General features: G+C 38.4%; 2 protein-coding genes across 2 annotated transcripts; both read left to right on the top strand.

The window, feature by feature from the left end:
* Nucleotides 1-191: 191 nt before the first annotated feature.
* Kdm5 (Lysine demethylase 5) lies at nt 192-12,216 on the top strand. The gene is made up of 25 exons (XM_065475615.1): nt 192-741; nt 1,228-1,305; nt 1,534-1,672; nt 1,726-1,883; nt 1,936-2,184; nt 3,687-3,813; nt 3,868-4,019; nt 4,076-4,231; nt 4,519-4,700; nt 4,754-4,908; nt 6,950-7,077; nt 7,512-7,706; nt 7,785-8,091; nt 8,146-8,296; nt 8,352-8,610; nt 8,701-8,909; nt 9,018-9,459; nt 9,600-9,756; nt 9,837-10,276; nt 10,840-10,933; nt 10,992-11,200; nt 11,258-11,413; nt 11,469-11,616; nt 11,677-11,858; nt 11,915-12,216. Exons 1-25 carry the CDS (start codon nt 526-528, stop codon nt 11,957-11,959), a joined length of 4,734 nt encoding a protein of 1,577 aa, XP_065331687.1. The 5' UTR covers nt 192-525; the 3' UTR covers nt 11,960-12,216.
* Nucleotides 12,217-13,440: 1,224 nt separating this feature from the next.
* On the top strand, nt 13,441-20,203 carry LOC135934098 (organic cation transporter protein-like). The gene is made up of 7 exons (XM_065475618.1): nt 13,441-13,854; nt 16,337-16,429; nt 16,498-16,644; nt 17,587-18,202; nt 18,883-19,082; nt 19,822-19,941; nt 19,995-20,203. The coding sequence occupies exons 1-7, from the start codon at nt 13,624-13,626 to the stop codon at nt 20,133-20,135; spliced, it is 1,548 nt and encodes a 515-aa protein (XP_065331690.1). The 5' UTR covers nt 13,441-13,623; the 3' UTR covers nt 20,136-20,203.
* The last annotated feature ends 337 nt before the right edge of the window (nt 20,204-20,540 follow it).

Here is a 20,540-nt window from a genome sequence, read left to right as displayed (position 1 = left end):
GTCTAGTGTGATATAGAAATCAATTTAAGAAGTCTCATGTTTAAATATCTAAAATGATAAAAATTATTAATTTGACAATGAAACTTTGGAGTTGAAATACGCCATCACGTGGCTATCATACGAAGTTACATCAAAAGAGTAGGGGCCTGGTGGGAGTTTAGTTACCCAACCCGCTTGGATGTTAAATTCCCCTCTTGTCGTTCAAATTCAGTTCGCCCTTTCGTTCAGCAAGGATAGAGGGAAAAACAAGAGTTGCATCCAACGAGTTGTCAGCGCTAGCAGCAACATGACGTCCATTACTTCATAACCAAGAGTCACGACTACCAGATACTTGCCCTTCCGAGACCTTCCGGCAAATTTTTCACCCTGGCTGACGATCAGCTCTCAGCGAGTAGGCCAGCGGATCAGTGCAGCGAGTTTCGATAGCGTGGCCCGAGCGAGAGTGGCTCGCGCTCGGTGGCCAGCGTAAAGTCGTGCTCTTACGGGTGCGTCTATCTTAGTGCCTGCGTCAAGCAGCGCTGGGCCATGGCGGACGACGAATTGAACGATGTGGTTACGAGCAGGATGCTCAAGAACAGGAAATATGACCCTGAGATCTCCGATGCCTTCCAATTTAAGAGGCCGCCCGAGTGTCCTGTGTTCACTCCGACTGCAGAAGAATTCGAAAACCCTTATGACTATATAGCAAAAATCAGTGGCGAAGCCGTGCACACGGGCATATGCAAAATCAGACCACCGAAGGTATATTATCTCGGAAAAAATGCTTTTGGGAAGTGCGTTGATGCTTGGAGTCGGATGACGTGTTAATAGGAAATTTTTCTTTCATATCCTTACAGCCAAAATCTGGCAATTAACTTTTGGATTAAGCGACTTTTCTAAAATGGCTGCCATGGTCACCTCAAAAGGGAAATCGGGGGGCACTAAGCCCCCGCATAGCTAAAAAAATTTGAAGTCTTTAAATATTGCGCAGATCTCTTAAAGATTTTGCTCCGATCATTTGTAACCACCCGGAGCAAAGTAATGTTCTATTTACCAGATTTGAACGCCCGTAACATTTACGGGAAATGAAATCTATTAATTCTCATTTCCTGAAATAAAATATAAATAAGGAGTTGGTTTAATGTGTATCCTTTGACAAATTTTTTTAATTTTTCTCAATTTTTATATTCAGAAGAGCAATGAAAAATCCAACTACTAATCAATTGTTTCGTCTTTTTGCGCTCTTAGGGTTGGGAGCCCCCATTTTGTGTAGATGTGGACAACTTTAAATTTACGCCCAGGGTTCAGCAATTAAATGAGCTTGAGGTGAGTGCATCCGACGTTACGAACTCCATTTTGAAAATCTTAGCAGGTTTCATTATTGACATTTTTATCCGTGTCGCAGTAGAGACTAATCTTCGTTGAGATATTTCCAGTGAAATTGAAATAAATTTTTTGCGTAATATTGTAATGAATCGTGATGCAATAATTTCGGGGGACTTAAAAAAATCAAGAGAAAATTTCTACTAATAATTAAGCATTTTTACATCGCAGGCTAAGACGAGAATCCGATTAAATTTCATCGAGCAAATAGGAAAGTTTTGGAATCTCCAGGGCACTCCTTGCACAATTCCCATGATTGATAAGCATGCGGTGGATTATTTCACGTTGTATGAAGCGGTACAAGCCGCTGGTAAGAAAAAGCAAAAAATTTGACTTCAAATATTTATCAATGCTTTTATTTAGGTGGTCTATCTATGATAAAAAACAAGCAATGGCTTGAGATTTGCAAAACTTTAGGTTTTGCACCAAAAAAATCAATCGCCATCATTCTCAAGGACTATTATGAAAAATACCTGCATCCCTTTGACTTGTTTAAAAAGAGCAGTAGTTGCTCTTCAAAGGTAAAATTTACTTTTAAAATCGGTTCAAATGATTTAGTTGAATTTTGTACAGGACATCAAACCAGTCAAACGTGGAAGACCCAAGAAGATTGTGCCAGAATCAATAGAGAATTCGCCATGCAAAGCTAACTCGCCTTTGAGCTCACCTGAGAAAGCACCTCTTGTCGAAGAAGCCAAGCTGCAGGATTTCAATTATTTTGGAGGTTGCCACAAAATGGCAGGTTTCAGGACACGCAAAAAAAGTCCAGAGAAGTTGGTGAAGAAGCCCAGGGGACGCAAGTCAAAATACAACAACGATCCAGTACGTGTTCATTCATTGAAAATTAAATGGCAACGAGTGAAAAGTGATTGCAGCAAGCAATTAGAAAGCAGTTATGTGTTCAGAAGAGATCAAATTTAAAATTTGCTCTGTCTGGGGCATTTATTTTAACTGTGATATTTGTGCTGGCTGTAAACTTGAAATTTGACTTAAACTTGTTGCCATGTAATTCTTGCATAGTCTAGTTGAGAGAAATTGAATTTGCAATGTGCACCTTTACTGAATCAGATGTTGCGTCTCATTTAGCAGGGAGGCACAATAGGTAGACTAGTCTCAAATTTCACTTGGCCTGCCTGGAACTTTCAGGAGTCTTAGAAAGCACAATGCGTACGCAGAGTACTCCTGGTGTTTTTATCACAAGACCTTGGAATCCTGGAAGCAAGGCATTCCGCCAAATAATGATGGATATAGGCACACTGTGATCAGGAGGCAACTCATGATTTGCGGTGCTGGTGCTTCTCCATGCTTGCATTTCTCATATGAAATAATTGAACCAGCCGGCAAAATTTTCCATAGCAAAAATAGTGCCAAAAGGCTGTGCGTGCAACTCTAATTCATGTGTGTATTATACCTTTTTAGCGCATGCGTGGTCTTGTTGAATTAACTCTTGACTGCAGTTTGGTCCATCCACTTCTCATTTGAGAGTTATAATTAATAAAGTCCCACAAATAGTTCCTCTCACCTCTAGGTCTCTAGACGAGATTATTTAAAAATGATCTTTACTATGGTTCTGCATTAGATTAGATTTCTTTATAAATGCTGCAAATCTTAAAATTATTCAGTCAATTTATTATTATTGTTGTTTATTCTTGCTCAAGTCAAATACAATATATTATTAGGTCATACACAGCAAGAAAGGGCGAAAATTTGCTAAAACGATCCATCACTGAATAATATCACATATCACACTGCACTGAGCCGCAGTTATTTTTTAATAAGTTTATTTTATATTCTAATACTACACGTTGGGATTTATCACGCTCTTTTTGCACCGATTTTTGTATTTAATTTTTAAATAAAATATAATTGTTTATGAAATTTATATATTAAACCAGGGATTCAGTGATAGCGACACAAACTGAATTTAAATGATGGCGCTACCTGTTGGTACCTTTGAACACTTCTCGCGAGTTTTTTTTTGGTTATCTAACGACTTTTTAACTTTGGCTTTTCTTAGACAATCAGTTCATTTATATAAACTTTTGTAAATATTGAACCAGAAGTTATCTTTGTTTTCTGTAAAACTTAGTTGGGTTGTTTAAACGGATTAATTAAAATTAGACTGTCGAGGTGGGAAGTTACCTGTACCCAGTCGGGCCAATACAATGCAGTACCTAATTAAAATTAATACAGGCGATACAGTTTCAATTAGGACATATAAATACTGGAACAAGTTAGTTAATTTTCAACACTGAACGTTTTGTTGCTTCTCGTTATGCGACCTCACAAAAATCGACCCTTATCTGATGATTATTTATTTACAGCTTGCCAAATATGTATGTCGGAAGTGTGACAAAGGAGACAAGGAAGACAAAATGCTTTTATGTGATGGGTGCGATGACAGCTATCACACTTTCTGCTTGATGCCTCCCCTTACAGATATTCCAGAAGGTATATTCCTAAAATATCATAAGACATGACAAAAGCGTTTTCTCATAATTTTAGGCGATTGGCGATGCCCAATCTGTGTGGAAAAAGAAGTTTCAAAGCCTTTTGAGGCTTTCGGGTTTGAGCAAGCAAAGCGAGAGTACAGCTTGTATGAATTTGGAAAAATGGCTGATGAATTCAAATGCCAGTATTTCAACATGCCTGTTCATGTAGGTTTATTCCCTATAAGCTTGAAACTTTTTTATCAACCCCTCTCTGTGATCAGACTGTTCCCCTGGATTTGGTTGAGCGAGAGTATTGGAGGATTGTTGGCACTATCGATGAGGATGTGACGGTCGAGTACGGTGCAGACCTTCACACTCTTGACCATGGTTCTGGTTTTCCCACTCAAAAGTCTCACAACCTCTCAGGACCTGAAATGGTAAGCTGTGGATATGTACACTGCCACTGGCACACAGCACATTTGTATTAGAAATTTAAATTCCAAATGACGCGAATTTTTCCAACGTTATTTTAGTGGTCAATAATTTTCCCTTCTTGTCTTAATGTGTGCTATTGTGTCTTATATATTTGGAAATATTCAACCTAAGATTCAGTTGCTTGTTATATCTATAGCAAGAAGTCAGCAAAAATGATAATTTTCTAGATATAATTAAATTTTCAAATGTGACCATTTTCCTTAAGACAAAGTTTTTCATAAAATCGCAGCCGTACGTTAGAAGTGGATGGAACTTGAACAACTTGGCTGTACTCGGTGATTGTGTTTTGTCTCACATTGAGGCAGATATCTCTGGAATGAAAGTGCCGTGGATGTATGTTGGCATGTGCTTCTCGACCTTCTGCTGGCACAATGAGGACCACTGGTCATACTCGATCAATTACCTGCACTGGTAAATTTCCATCGTGTTTACATTAGTTGAGGGTGTCTAAACATTATGTTTAGGGGCGAACCAAAAACCTGGTATGGTGTGCCAGGAGCTTCTGCTCCAGAATTTGAAGAGGCGATGAGGAGCAAGGCACCAGAGCTCTTTGAGAACCAGTCAGACCTTCTTCACCAACTTGTCACAATTATGAATCCAAACCTGTTGATGGAGAGAGGTAAGTTTGTGACTTTGGTCTTTTATCTGTATTCTTATTTATGAGATAAAATTATTTATTATTTAATTTGTTCATTGCATGTGCTCACCTTGCAATGACCATAGTCTTATACTTGAATCTTGTTTAAAACCGTCAGGGCAAACTCCTTCCATTTCGAGTTGCAATGTTCTTGCCTGTGCAACACTAATCTTTAGTCTTGTTGACAATTGATAAAAATTTATCTTCGTGTTACTGTTATCAAAAACTAGACTTTAATATGCGCTTAATTCCGTGAGAAGTTTTCATTTGTTGAATGAAGTAAACTGAATGATTTTATTATCCTTTGGGCACGCTAAGCATGTAAATGAAAAGGCGTAACCAACAGCTTTATGCTTTGCTTAATCAAATGAAATTCTTAAATATCAATTGCACTAAGTCAACGTAATAGCAGAAAAATATTCAATAAGGAGCTAAATAAAACCTTATTTTTTCCGGAAAATTAATTGCCCGTTTACTTCTTAAGTATTTAAAATAAAACATAAATTAGATGTTAGTGTAATGCTATTCTAATTAAACTAAATCTTTAAAGATTTGTCAGTGTTAAAAAATTTAATTTTTTACAACTTTTATTGCCATGGTTGAAAGTTTTGAAAAAATTTCCACTACAAATTTGAAACATTTAGCTTGATACTTACAGGAGCCATTTTCTAGCATGTTATTAGTGGCGATGATATTCACAGGATAACATGAAAAGATTGATGAACTAATTTAAAATCTGCTGATAAAGAATATTTGCCATGAACTTTCAATTAGGGGAGACAGATTATTTGCCAAGATACTTACTGTTTATTCAAATCGGTTCACATGAATGAACGCAATATTTATGACTCTGCCAAAGGAAATATTACCTTTTTTTCAACTAAAACAATTTTTGTTGGTACCTCTTGGGCAATACCTGATTTGTGGATTCGATTCATACCTCTTTGGACCTGAATCCCGTGTTCATTTGAAGTGTGATGACTCCGAGGTGGCGCAAAAATCCAGAATAGTCTTTTGTCAACCAGTTGGAAAAATAGCGCGAGATTTAAAACTTGAATTTTACTAGTTAGAGATATAGCATAAACGGTTTCCCACTTTCTAATGTTAAAATATTATCTTGTTACTAGTCGGTAGCATAATATTTTAGCGGTAAAATAGGAAAGATCTCAAGATAACAATTCACTGTTATTTATTATCCGCTGGTCGAAAAAAGACTATACACAATTTCGCTGCTACCAAAGCTAAATTGAAGCTGTGGATAACTTACACCCTTCGACCAACTCACACCTCTCGGTAGGATAGGGCATTAACATTATTGGTTCTTCCCATCAGAGGGAGAAGTGTGAGTGAGCGAAAAGCACGCTTAACGGCGAGGAAGCCATTTTCCTAAACTAGCAAAGGTTATCTATATAACCATGGGTACAAACTTGGAACTTGCAAGATATTATAGCCCAAATCCCACCCAATGTGTGTGGCCTCGTCATAGCACTGGTGAGATTTTTTCTTATTGGTTGTTTTTGTATTGTTTTATTATGTGTATCACTATTTAGACCACTCTTTAGTAAAACCAAGCTCAAACCACGTGGTGATAAATTTGCAACATATTTCATGATTTATCTGATGTGAGGAATGTAAATGATGTGCAGACTACGCATTTGCATTTAAATTTGGACACGAGTCTGTCTTAATGGACCTAGGAAGCGATTAAAACAAAAAAGCAGCACTAATTTTCACTCTGCTTGGATCTTGCTACCAAATGCTTTAAAATTTTTTAAATAATGTCAGGCGTTTCATCAGGCGTTGTATCTAGCTGCGGGTGGCGCAGGAAGAATATTTATTGTTATTTAGAATAGTAATATCATTGCATATGCGCTAATATTGTCTATCCGTGGGGCTAATGATACTGAACCTCAATAATGGACACTTGACCGCCATTAGCTGTGGAATAATTTGATAAATCTAAGACAGTTTCCAGGTCGGAAGTAGATCACAGCTAATCTTTGAAATTGGGATAATGTTTCAGGAGTGCCTGTCTACCGGACTGATCAGCAAGCTGGAGAATTTGTGATCACTTTTCCTCGTTCTTATCATGCTGGATTTAATCAAGGGTACAATTTCGCCGAGGCCGTCAATTTTGCACCTCCTGATTGGGTAATTTTGATTGAATAATAGAATTTAATCCCAAGCTCATTAAGTGATAACTTCTGTAATGAATCTCATTTTCATGTTATATTTGTTTGTGGTTTGGTTTTAATTTTTGACTTATTTTTCTATTCTGCAATCAAATACGTGATTTGATTTAACGTTACTAAAATCAGGTTAGTTTAAACTCTTAGTAGAAATAGCGATTTGTTTAAACACTAAATCGTAATTAAAATCTTGATTAGTCCAATTTGTTCCAAATTGAATGCTAGCTCTTTTGTAAAGATTGCACAGCAGTGAGATTTAATCAAAATCATTAACGCAATCGGCCCTAAACGTGCAAGTGTGTGAAATAGTACCATCATCTACAAACACGTGCTATCACTTATGATTTGCACAAATAACAAATTTTTCAATCTTTCTAAATTGAAAAATAATTTCAGCTCACTTTGGGGCGAGAATGCATCGATCATTATGCTGAGCAACGGCGCTACTGTGTCTTCTCCCACGATGAACTCGTTTGCATGATGGCAACGAAGGTTGGCAAACTTTCCATCCCGATGGCGCTTGCCGTGTGTAAGGACATAAATGAGATGGTCAGAAAAGAGCTGTTGTCTCTAAAGGAAGTTGCTCTCTGTGTAAGTATCGTGGCGAAAAGCCTTCAGCGTATGGATTTCACCTTGATATGAATTCTAATTTTTCTTGCATTCTTTTAGGGCATCAAAAGCAAGGAACAGGTTCCATTTGAGACAATGACCGATGATGAGCGGCAATGCAACGTTTGCCAAACAACGCTGTTCCTCTCAGCAGTTGTGTGTAAGTGCAACAGTAAGAAACTGTCTTGCCTCCGTCACTTCAAGCAGCTATGCAAGTGCGAGGCCTCCAAGAAGACCTTGCAATACAGATACTCTGAGTCTGAAATGACAGACCGCGTGAAAGAAATCAAGCTCTCCCTAGAGGACTACATGGTTTGGTTCAAGAAAATTCAAGATATTGTGTTTTTAGAAAGATTGGACAAGCCAGGTCAGCAGACTAATAAGTCTATTGTTCCCTTGTCTCATCTTTCGCACTCAACAGAGCTCTCGGAACTTATTGAGCTAGACCAGGAGGGCATCAAACGAAAGTACCCTCGAAACTCGACCTACCTTGCTTTTCAGGAGGCAATCATTGAAGGGAAAGCTACAGTCAATTTATGTGACCAGCTTATAGCTAGGAGAGACGCTCAAGGGTATGTAGATTGATTTTCTTCTGAATGTAATGACATGTGAAATATTTTTTTTCAGACTTGGAGACTTTCCGGAAATCGACAAGTTGACGGAAAATGATCTGAAGGAGTTGGCATCAAAGGCTCCATTTTTGTGCTGCAAAGTGGCCCACAGCTACATCTTGAATGACACATTGTCTGAGGTTGAAAAGTTCCACGAAGTTGCTAACAGGATCCTCACTTCAAACGAGGAAATTTCCACCAAAGAGCTGCAAGCTATTGTAAAGAAGGGCACAGACATGGTAGTGTGGCTGGAGGAAATGCCGCAGCTAGAGCAGGTAACTTTTAAAATCTAATGTGATAAATGACAAGATCTTTCATTGTAAATTGTTATTTATGGCAATTGTAATTTAAAATAAATTTTACAGAAACTGAAACAAGCACAGTGGTTAGACAGAGTTCATAGCCTTGAGAGTTGTAGCCCTCCTAGCACAGAAAGTGAAGTGAGGGATCTCCTCAGCGAAGTTGGAAAGTTACTTCCAACACCAGCAGTTGAAAACTCCATAGTTTTGCTGACACAGCTCTTAGAGCGAGTGATGTCTTGGAATCGAACTGCTAAAACTGGTCTGAACAACAAGTAAGTTTTATGTCAAATGAACTGTAATGTTCTCATAGCATGTTTAATTTATTTAAAAAAATCAACAAAAACAAAAACTCAACTGATGGTTGACACTCAATCTTTCAGGCCTACAATAAAAAAGCTTGAGAAACTAGTCAGCGAGGCAGAGTCCATCCCAGTACACCTGCCTGACCTCTCCTCTGTGAAGGACAATGTTAAGAAGGGTCGAGAGTGGATGAATAAATACAGAGCCTTGAAGTTAATGGAATCGCACCCGTACCTTGAGCAGATAGAGGCTTTGGTCAACGTCGGGCGTAACCTTCAAGTTCACCTTGACCCACTGGGCGCTGCTGAAGATGATGCCATCAAGGCAAGAAGTTGGCTGGAGAAGGCCAGTCGCATTTTCCTCAAGAAGAATTCGCAGCTCAAGCTGATTGATGCTCTGAACCCGAGGAAGGTTGTCGGCATCCAGAACAACAAAGCCAAGAAGAAGAAGCCCGAGTTGAACAGTGAAAAGAGTGTAGAAGACCAACCTCTGGACAACAAGGTCATCTTTACCAACTTCCAGGTTAGTATGACTAAAATTCAACCAGTTTTCCAGCAATACATTTTAGATAGCGACAAGTTGTCATTATTTGTTCATTTGAGACTACTTATTTTCATAAAGTTACTGAAATTGTGTTTTTGTCTTATCCTTTATGCTGATAGGAGTCTAAGCAGAAAGAAATCCAGCTGATGCTAGCTTTGAGAGAGAGAAATATTCTGAAGCGCTCTAAGGATGCCAACGACGCTAAATTTTGCTTCTGTAACAAGCCTTGCTCAGGGATCATGCGCGAATGCGACCTTTGCAAGGAACTATACCACAGTAAGTTAAAAACAAAACTAATTCTAATCCTTTGTGATGGATTTGGGGATTATTGCCTAATTCTGGTGCTCAATTCGCAGACAAGTGCTTGTTGACGAGCAAAATGACCGTAAAGGGCAGATCGGCTATGGTGCAGCAAGCTGGAGAAGCAAACTCAAAGTTTCTCTGCCCGAACTGTCTCCGCTCGCGGCGGCCAAGGCTGGAGACAGTGCTGCCCCTGCTGGTGGACTTGACCACCTTCCCGGCACGACTTCATGAGGGAGAAGCGCTCCAGTGTCTCACAGAGAACGCAATTCAGTGGCAGGAACGTGCTAAGGGCGCATTGGCCAACGATGAGGTCGCCTCCGCGCTGGCAAAGCTTTCTGTCTTGAACCAAAGAGTCATGGAGGCCGAGGCCAGACGCAAAACAGAGCGAATCATCAACAGCGAGCTGCAGAAGGCAGCAAACAATCCTGAGCTGCAGAGCCAGCTGCCGCTCATGACTCCCAAGGCTACCTTTGATGAACCGCTTAGTGTCGAGGTGAGTTCCTCTTTTTTAAGTTGATCGGTTGATTTTTGTTAAGAGTCACGTGTTTGACTGCATACCGAGTTTTAGTCGGTCAAAACAATCAATCAGTGAATTAATTATCTCTGGTATTGTTTTCCTTTGTTTCTTGTGCTAATTTTCACAAGGACTCTGTAGGTTGGCTCAAGAGGGCTTTCAAGAGCTATACTATCATTGTTTTTTGTCGCTGACAAGAAAACTAACAATTTCATTGAATTTGTGTAGCCTTGAGTGATGTGAACTGAGATCATTGGTGTCTGATTTGACAGAATACAAATAACATAAACTAAAAAGGCGACCATATCGTTCAAAACTGTTATAAATATACAGGTCATATTTAACTCAAGAGAAATTAAGCAATTTTTGATAAGAAATCAATGTATGGGTTGTGTCATTTCCAAAATTCAGAGCAAAATCTGCACATAAACTGAAAGCAGATGAAATATCCTTTATGTTTCAAGAACAATTTCTTGCGTTTAATTTTATTACTATTAATATGTATATGATTAATGAAAACTAAACATTTATTTCTGTTGCAGAACACCAACAATTTAACCAAGGACGAGATTGAAATGGAGTTCAACGCAGACAAGCTAAAGGGTTCTAACAACTCTGACCATGCATACTCAAGCAGTAAGTTGCTATCCTGTCATTTGTGATTCTGCAATTTACTCATGTATGTGATCTACAGTGAACGCCGCTCGCGTGAAGCAGAGCAGGAAGTCTCCGCACATACCTCGGCACCCTCAGTCAACAGTGCATCTTCAGGAGAGCACTCGCACCATGCTGGAGAACCTAATGATGGAAGGTGACCTGTTGGAAGTCTCTCTTGATGAAACCCACCACATCTGGCGAATCCTCAATGCCAGCAACCCAAGCCAAAAGCAGATCTGTTACGATGTAATTTACCCTCACATTGATTTTTCTTTCAAATTTTTAATTAAACCTTGATTGCAGAGAGTTCCTGAAGCTAACGAAAGCAAGCCCAACATTGATTCAGCTGATCTACTTGCCAAGCCAAAGGGTAAACCCAGGAAGAAAGATACGGAAATGAAGAACAAACTGAAAGTTGTCATTGGAGGCCCAAAAGAAAAGCTGCCCAAGAGGCAGAAGGTTGGTTTTTCTGGTTGAAACTATCGTGCTAGATTTAATTTGCTTTAATTCTCAGTTGATCAAGCGTAAGGTTGAATCGGAGGAGGAAGACATTAAGCCTGCCAAGAAGTGGAGGAGGAATAAGTTGAAGAACTCGTCTGCCAGCGACAACGAAACGGAGGCTGATGAATTGTGCAATTCAGAGAAATGCGTTCGCCCTAGCGGTATGTAGGAATGAGTTTGAAGAAGTAGCATTTAATAACACGGCTATGTTTCGGCAACAGGCGATGAAGTAAACTGGGTCCAGTGTGACGGCTGCACTGCGTGGTTCCATCTGGTGTGTGAGGGCGTTGGCAAGAGTGAAATCAATTCCACTGATGAGTACATTTGTCGCTCGTGCAATAAGCTCGCTCTCTCCTGCACGAATGACTTGGTCTTGGAGCCGAAGAGCGAGATCAAAGAGGAGGTAAATTGGTTGGATTATATAGTTAACTGAGCAATTCCTGACGATGTTTTCTGCAGGAGTTGACGAGCACCAAAGTGGAGTGGACAGACTTAGGAGTGTGACGCAGTATTTAATTTTGACCGCCCTTTCACCTGTAATTTTGCCATGCTAGTAGATTTCCGTTGAAGCGCTGTGACACTTAATTATTTTCATCACATCATTAAGTAATGCTATGCTGAACAAGAAATAATTTTACCATTCCACACAAGTGCATGAACCACTTTCAAACTTGATTGCAAGTTTTCTCGAGCTGTACCTCATTCTTACTAGTAACTTTAGTCCAGCATATTCAAAATACAGAAAATGGTGTAAATATTTACCTCTCTGAGTTTTCATTTACAAAACTAAATTGACATGTTTATTCTTGCTGATAAATACAATACATCACAAGTTTGACTTGTAGGATAAATAATTTAAAATTTGTCTCATTACAAAATTTACCAATCATGATTCACAAGTCAGCAGAATTATTTAAAAAAAAAAAAAACACGAGAAAGAACTTGCCCTCAAATTAAGGTTATTGGAGCAGAGGCTCTATTCATCATCAGAATTTATCTTGAAAATAAAATTAACATTCGCATTAATTGGGGAGAAAAGAGTTAAGAGAGAAAATGGAAATTAGACAGATGAGAGGAACCTTTTTCTCCCAACGCGGTGCGTTTCTCAAGTTGTGTTTTAAGCAGTTACATAACATTTTCTCGCAAGCAGTTTTGTTTTTCACATACTTCATGAGTTTGAAAATTAAGGGCATTTTATATTTTTAATAAAATTGAAGTGGTAATATAAAGAGTGGAAGGTGTTGTCCTTAGCAGCGTCGGCGTCATGATAATTGACCCTGAAAGACATTAAAGCAGGCCGAAATTTTTTATCTTTTGATTTCAACCGGAAGTGAATAAATGCTTGAACGAAATTGGAAGAGAAATGCTATTTTGGAGTGGAAAAGAATTTAAACAAATATTTCAAATTCAATAAAACCTATTGCATTTAGACAAATGTGTGGCTATAATATAATGTTATTGGATTTCATTCTAATTTTAATGTCTTTCAAAATATTTCGCAGAATTAATCGCACTGAAAATTTTAATTGTCTCCAGTACCAATCCATTTTGAATTAAGGTAATCAATCACCATTATCTCTACAATCACAGTCAGCACACCTTTCTATAAATGAATAAAATCCTCTCTTATTTCAGTTCTTTTTCTGCTTGTTCGCTGAAAGTTAACCTCCTTTGGAGCTTGCCTGGGAAACAGAAAGATTATTATTATATTATTCCTCATAACCTATATGTGTACAGCGAATTGCCCGCTTATATACATCATTCATTCATTCAGTTTCCCCTCTTTCCAAATAAATTGAATTGTGAAAATGGCACCGTTGATTGCAATTTAATACAGGGATTTAATTTGTTTTTGCTGAGGGAATAATAGCAACTTGTATAATTAAAAAGGGTTTTATTCATCGGAAATGCCACCGTTTCTTACATGCTTTATCGTATGTTGAACTTCTTTTTTTTTTTAAATTAATTAACATAGGTTGACTGTCAAAAAATGCAGTCACAATTTCAAAGAATCCGATATCCGATCCCGACGCGTGTGATACCTTATTAGCTGGCGGGGGACTCGCTGGCCTGAGTGAAGGGACGAACGAGCGTGCCTTGCGTGGCCTTGTCTTGCAACGCACTCCACGCCGAACGCTGCCAAGAAGCCATATAGCCACTCTGAGACGATGACGCCGCGCGCTACGGAGCCCCGCGTGGTGCCCCGAAACGGAGTGCCGGCGCCCAACGAGCCCCAACCTGTTGAGCCCGACGTGGTGGGTGACACGGCCGGCGACTGCGGCCCCTGGCAGTGGCGCATCACGGCCGCCCTTTCGCTCTTCTACTTACCCTCCACATGGCATATGACAGCGATCACTTTCCAAACGGTCACACCGTCCTTTTCCTGCCAAGGTTATCAGGTACTGTTTCAATACGATGAGATTATAGTTTCTTCCGTGTATTTTGTCGGATTTTTTTATTTTTAAACAATTTTCGTTGTTTATAAACATGCTGAATACTGGTTATGAAACTCCTTCGCTATATGTTCAATAGTATTTTATTTAAGTTAAGCAAGTTTCGCATGCAGTCGCAGTCTCTATAGTTGTTTGCGGTGTAATAATATTTGCTTCCGTTATATTCTCTAAATAAATGAACTTTGAAATCTAAATAAAAAACTTCCACTTTTTCCATTCAATATTAGAATTACGAAACCGACAGCAATAATCAGAAAAAGCGAAAAAAATCATTTTAAAGATGAAGTCAAGTTTTAAGTGAAAATAACATTACTTCTCCACTTTTCATTTGTGTTTACTATATAAGTTGTCTGCCGAAGGCATAATTCTTTTAGCCAATATCTGACTTACAATGAATTCCTCATAGCTTTTATGACTTAAGTCTGAAGCTAATAAGTGAGTCGAAAATAAGAGTTGAGAGAAGGAAAACACGTCAGTGTTTCAATTTATGACAGCGAACAATAAATCAATCACAAACCACATAATGCATCGTGTCCATTTCTCAACGCCACGAATTTTACGCATTGTTAATGTTTCATAAAATAACAAATTTAAGAGTAACTGATAGGGGAATACTTTTAAACCATTTTTTCATAAATAAGCAACTTAAATTTCTTAACTCCTATTTGAACTTCAAATAATGTTGATCTCTCATGGAAATATTTAATGAAATAAATATCTCTCCACGTATTATTAATATAGAGGAACACAATATTAATAAAATTATTAATCGCCCAATGAGCGGATCAACTGAAAATGGTTGTCTCATACTGAAATTTTAAAAGATATTTTTTATCACGCTGCGTATAGTTAATCCGTCTATATTAGAGCTACTTGTGATTTTTCCTGCTTGTTTAAATTTTCAAATTTGCTGATCTCAACCGTGAAACTTCTTGGGAGTTATTTAATGGGCCACTAAACCATATATTATTTATTTACTTTAGCATATTTTTTGGAATTTTCCTCGATTGGGGAAAACACAGACTCCCGTCTTTCCTGAACTTAATATAGTCGCGTTCATTCATAAGCAAACAGGTATCGCAGCCATTCAGGGATTCCCGTTAACAAATAAATATATTATGGAGCTTGAATATCTTCGGTCTCCACTAGGCATCCTCATTCCTTGATACTCTCTGATTATACAATCACACCTAAGATTCCAATAGCCTACTTAGAGCACTTCTTTCAAGTTTTTATTTTTAATTATCCAGATGATTGAATAATGTAAATCCATTAGCGCTGCTATGCGGAAATTCTTTCCTGTATGCTGGCTTCTGTGGAGTGTCTGACGAAAAGACCGGCGATAATTTATTCTCTCTCAAGGAGTGTATACTATGTCATTTTTTTCGCAGCGAGAGAATAAGGCCACAATGAACTTACAAGTTAAAAAGGGCGTGTGTTCCTCAACGACAAAAGCAGTTTTTTGTGTGGTCAGCAAGGACTTGAAGGTTGAGCCATTAAGATACTTAAGAGCCAATATTTCAACCGACGTTTTAAAAAGTACTGCAAGGAGGTTTCGTGTTAGTGCAAAATTCGAAAGTTTGTTATATTAAGTTTGTTAGAACACCATTCGGAAAGAAAAAGAACAGAGACGTGAAGAGTGCCACTCAAATTTTGAGAGCAGAACATGACAAAATTTGATAAAATTAAATGTATGATTCTAGATCGAACACTACTGGCGTATACCTAGATAAATATGTACTATTTGAATTTATTTTTCAACTTTCCCACATTAAATTAAATTCCAGTCGCTTGATGGTGTGGCATCATTTTTCACAATTATTGTATAAAATGCTAATTTAATAAAAATAAGACTAATCCGTTCGAATTAGTGTTAGTAAAAAATGAATACTTTAAAATCAGAGCTCTGCACGGTTAAAATTTGGTGAGTTTCCTCTATGGAGCGAGGTGGGTTATAAATTTCGGGATTTCATTTAATTATTTAATACAATTCAGAGCAGTAGGAGCGGATGCGGGGTTTAATGGTGCAATTTCGGGCAGGTGCATCGGGCAGAACATCATATTGAAGGTTAATTTTATTCCAAACATATTTCACTAATATGTATAACACTACATAGAAGCAGGAAATAAAAACTTTTCCAATGTTGCACTAAATCCTTAATGTTAAAACAGAATATTATGAATATTATGTATTTTTTTTGCATAATGCGATCCATCTCCCAATCATAATTAAAAATTAATAATGTACAAAGTTTGTTATCAAATGCTGTACTTTCACTGAAACAATTTCAGTGAAATTTTCCTAAATATGCAAACATTTTGACGTAGCGGGGTAAAAAAAACTCTAGTGATATGTGAATCCCACGTATATTTTTTTCAGATAAACAGCAAGCTGAATATGAGTATAAGTTATATAATATTGTTGCAGGAGCCGACAGGTTGCGACCAGTTCAACGCGACAAACACTTGCGAAAAATGGGATTTCAACGTGACGACGACCGGTGACACCATTGTTTCTGAGGCGAGAATAATTTTTAATGTAGTTTCTCGATCATATCTAAAACGAAACCCACGTTTTCTGGCACACAGTGGGGTCTAGTGTGTGAACGAGAGTCGCTGATCAACGTTTCCATGATGTCCTTCTTGCTTGGCGTCACCGTGGGCGGCCTTGTGTCCGGAATCCTCTCAGACCACTTCGGACGGCGCAAAACCCTATCTATCTTCCTCGCAGTGCAGGTGAACAAGCAACTTTCACAGCCATTCATAAAGCGTTGGGCAACTTGTGAACGGGATTATATGTATTGTTTTCAAAGCGCCTGCTATGGAAACACCGCTCCATAAAATGCAAGCCATCCGCGCGGATATAATAATTAGTTTTAAGCGCGTGCTGGGCCTAGTTTTGTTTCGATATGCTTAGTCTCACTGGCAATTAGCATTGATCTAATATATATAGGTTTTGATAATTCTTACAATTGAAGATTCTAGGTTACTACTTTTTTTAAATTGAGATTTTTCGAAAGGCTTGAAAAGTTTGGTTACTAAACTTCCTTCTTATTGAAGTTCTTTTCCTGGCATGACAAATAAACAGTACATGGTCTTTAGGAATTTTGTGGAATTGAGATAAAATAAACCTTACCATTAGTAAATAAGCTATAAAATATAAATTTTACTAAGAGAAACATTTTCAAGACCAATACATCTAATTATTTCCTTAGGTGATGCATTTTAGTAAATAATTTTTACAGACTCTCAATTGAAACCTTTACCCCACAAAGAGATTCAGATATTTTTTGCAGTGGCACAAAACTGCAAATCTACAGTAATAATTTTTTTGTAAATCACATTATTGAATGTACCTAGAAGAATCAAAACCACTACGGTGAGAAATTAGGCCATAACCACAACTTTCAGAATTTAAGATCTTGCCAGTGTCCTCTAAATTATATTTTATTTTAGAGAAGTTCCCCTGACGCTAAAAATCTGTCATCATAACTGTGAAAGCTCTCCTGTTTTATATATAATTTCTCTATATTAAAAATGTAAAAAAACGAGAAGCTCTGATTGTTTCTAATATAATGTCATGTTTTTCATTAGATAAATAACTAATTCTTCATGCTGAAAATTTTTTTTGGCTCTCAGACAATGCGAATAATATATATTTCTCTCCACTCTGCTCAGATTGTTTGCGGAACGGCGATCGCGTTCACGCCATGGCTGTGGCTGTTCATGGCGTTGCGTTTCGTGCTGGGCTGGTCGTGCGTGAGCGTCGTGTTCAGCGCGTTCGTGCTGTGCATGGAGGTGGTCGGGGGCGCGCGTTGGCGCACCGTGGCCGGCGTCTCCTTCCATTACCCTGTGCCACTGGGCTACCTGACGGTGGCGCTGATCGCCTACCTGCTGCCCGCGTGGCGCCACCTGCAGCTGGCGGCGTCGCTGCCGGCGCTGCTGCTCTTCGGCGTGGTGGCCGTGCTGCCCGAGTCGCCGCGCTGGCTGCTCGCCGTCGGCAAACGCAAGCGACTGGCGCGCACGCTGCGCTCGGCCGCCGCCACCAACCGCCGCCCCTTCTACGCTGAGCAGCTTGAGTCCGCCCTTCCCGTCCAACCAGTCGTTGACGCCGCCAACGACAACGCCGATAAAGAGACCGTCGGCATGATGTCGCTTGTACGCACACCACACATGCGACGCATCTCGCTGCTCGTCTACGCGCAGTGGTTCTCGCTCTACCTCGCCTACTTCGGCATCGTGCTCAACCTCGGCAACATTGAGGGCAGCATCCACCTCAACACTGTCATCTCAGGTATAAGCACGTTACTGATTTTTTGGAATTAAATTAAAAAGGGTTTGCAGAAACTCTCTATATTTTTACAGAGACCACATTTCCTTAGAGAGCTAGTCTTTTGTAGTTTGCAAAATTAGCGCGTTTTTGCGTCACACGTGAAGTAATTTTTAAGTAAGGAAATTATGATTAAATTCACAGAGTTTAAATTTTTGGTGCCGCTTGTTGTTCCACAAAATAATGTTCAATTTTTAAACTAAGTAAAACAGCATATTAAGAAATTTTGCATGAAACATAAAACTGGTTAATTTTTAATTGTTGCAATATTGGTAAACCCTGATTAATTAGAAAAGTGGAAGATACTATAATTATTTATATACTTTTTTCATAATTTTCCTGATTCTACATGCCAAAAAATATACCTTTTAAAACATCAAAGGCATCAATATTTTTGCCTTTTTTCATGACCCTTCATATAGTCTGGCTCCAAAAATAGCCTCAATTGAAATTTCAGGTTTGGCCAATGCTTGAAATTAATAAATCTCATGTCGGTTTACAATGCAAAATGTCAAAATTTTAAATCCATTTTCTTATAAAGACATGCAAGTATTCTTTATATAAGTATGTACAATTATGTATGAAGAAATAAAATAGCCAACAAAAAATTGTTGTTTTTTGTCTAATGATTTGTTGTTTTAAAGGTTTGGTCGAGCTGCCCGCCATCGCGCTGAGCACACCACTGTTGCTGAGGCACGGACGCCGCGTTCCTCTCTTCGGCACCATGGTCGCGGGAGGCCTCTTCTGCATCCTCGCCGCCCTGGTACCCGATTCGCATGCATATGGAACGAAACTCTCAGTTGGCCTAGTCATGATGGGCCGATTCGCTTTTTCCTTTCCCTGGGTAAGAAGAGACAAAATATTTTATCTACATTTAACTGGAAATATTATTTGGAGAGAGTCGACATAACTTTTCCTCCAATAAAATTGCAAATTTTATCGTAATTTGAGCACTATTGTATGAGAAGGTTCAAAACGTTTGCTTCGTACGTGAATTACTTTTTTTCTTCGTTTAATCTGACGTAAAGAAAATAGGCTTAAGTGTTGAGGAGAGACCGGCGTATGACTGCATAGAGAACTGTGTTTAATCATGCTGAGAGACAAGAATATCATTTAAGAATCACAATTTAAAACCAAAGAAACATAATTATTTTAATCATTTTTCAAATTTCAATCAATATTCTGGATTGACAGAAAACCATCAAAAGATTTTAACATTTCGAAAGGTGGGTGAATAGAGGATATACTCAGTTTAATTGAGGACTAAATTGATTCAGATTTTAGTATAACAGAAAAGAGAATCTCGTGTACAATTTTAAAACGGAAATATTTCAATGCTGGAAAATTCCATCAAAACGTTAATGTATTTTATTTGTTTCAGAAAGTTGATTAAAATAATAACCATAAACCGAGAAAATAATGATTTGGTAGAGTTACTTACTCGTGATTTTTAGATTGCAGCTAATAAGCTTCATCTTCACATTGATTGAAATTTAAAATTTCAAACTTGCTCACACAGCTAGTAAATAGTAAAATATCGAAGAATATAACCAGTTTTCGTTCATGTTGAACGCCTGTTTCAGGTCATCCTGCCCGTTTTCACTGCAGAGCTGTTTCCTACCGTGGTGCGCAACATGGGCGTCGGTTCCGCCAACCTCGCGGCAGGAATTGCCCTCATTTTGGTTCCTAACCTTTGGAATTTGGTAGGTTTGCAAGTTTTACTTTGAAATGAAATACTTAACTGAGCGAATTCCAGTCAACGTTTTGGGAAGGACTTCCTCTGGTTGTTCTTGGTCTCCTCTCCATTCTTGGCGGCGCATCAGTTATGTTGTTGCCTGAAACCACTAAGAAACCACTGCCCAATACAATTGAAGAACTTGAGCAAATGTACAACTAAAAGTTTGTTTAAAATAATTTTGTTTGTAAGCTACTTTATGTTATGAATAAAAATACCAAATAAATGAAATAAAATGCGTGCTTTTTAATGATTCATTCTTGAGGGTATTATTGTCGAAAAAAATTGAATACTTCTTCGAACAACATGATTTACTATACATACCAGTTCCACTGCGTTGAATTTATTATGAAACCAATTATGAGCCAACACATGTATTTCTGGCACGCATCTCAACTTTTGGATTAAACAGCAAAAGTTTGCTTTGATCTACTCCTACGCCAGATATGCAAAATACAGAATGTGTTCGCAACAAGGAAACAATTTTTGCAATTACTTCCGCCACTTATTCATGACCAGCCGGAGGAGATTATAAGAGAAATGGGCGCGAGGGGAGCGGTCCCAGTC

The sequence above is a fragment of the Cloeon dipterum genome, chromosome 1, assembly GCF_949628265.1.
Source record: "Cloeon dipterum chromosome 1, ieCloDipt1.1, whole genome shotgun sequence".
Classification (NCBI taxonomy): domain Eukaryota; kingdom Metazoa; phylum Arthropoda; class Insecta; order Ephemeroptera; family Baetidae; genus Cloeon; species Cloeon dipterum.
This window is presented reverse-complemented; position numbering and strand designations above follow the sequence as displayed.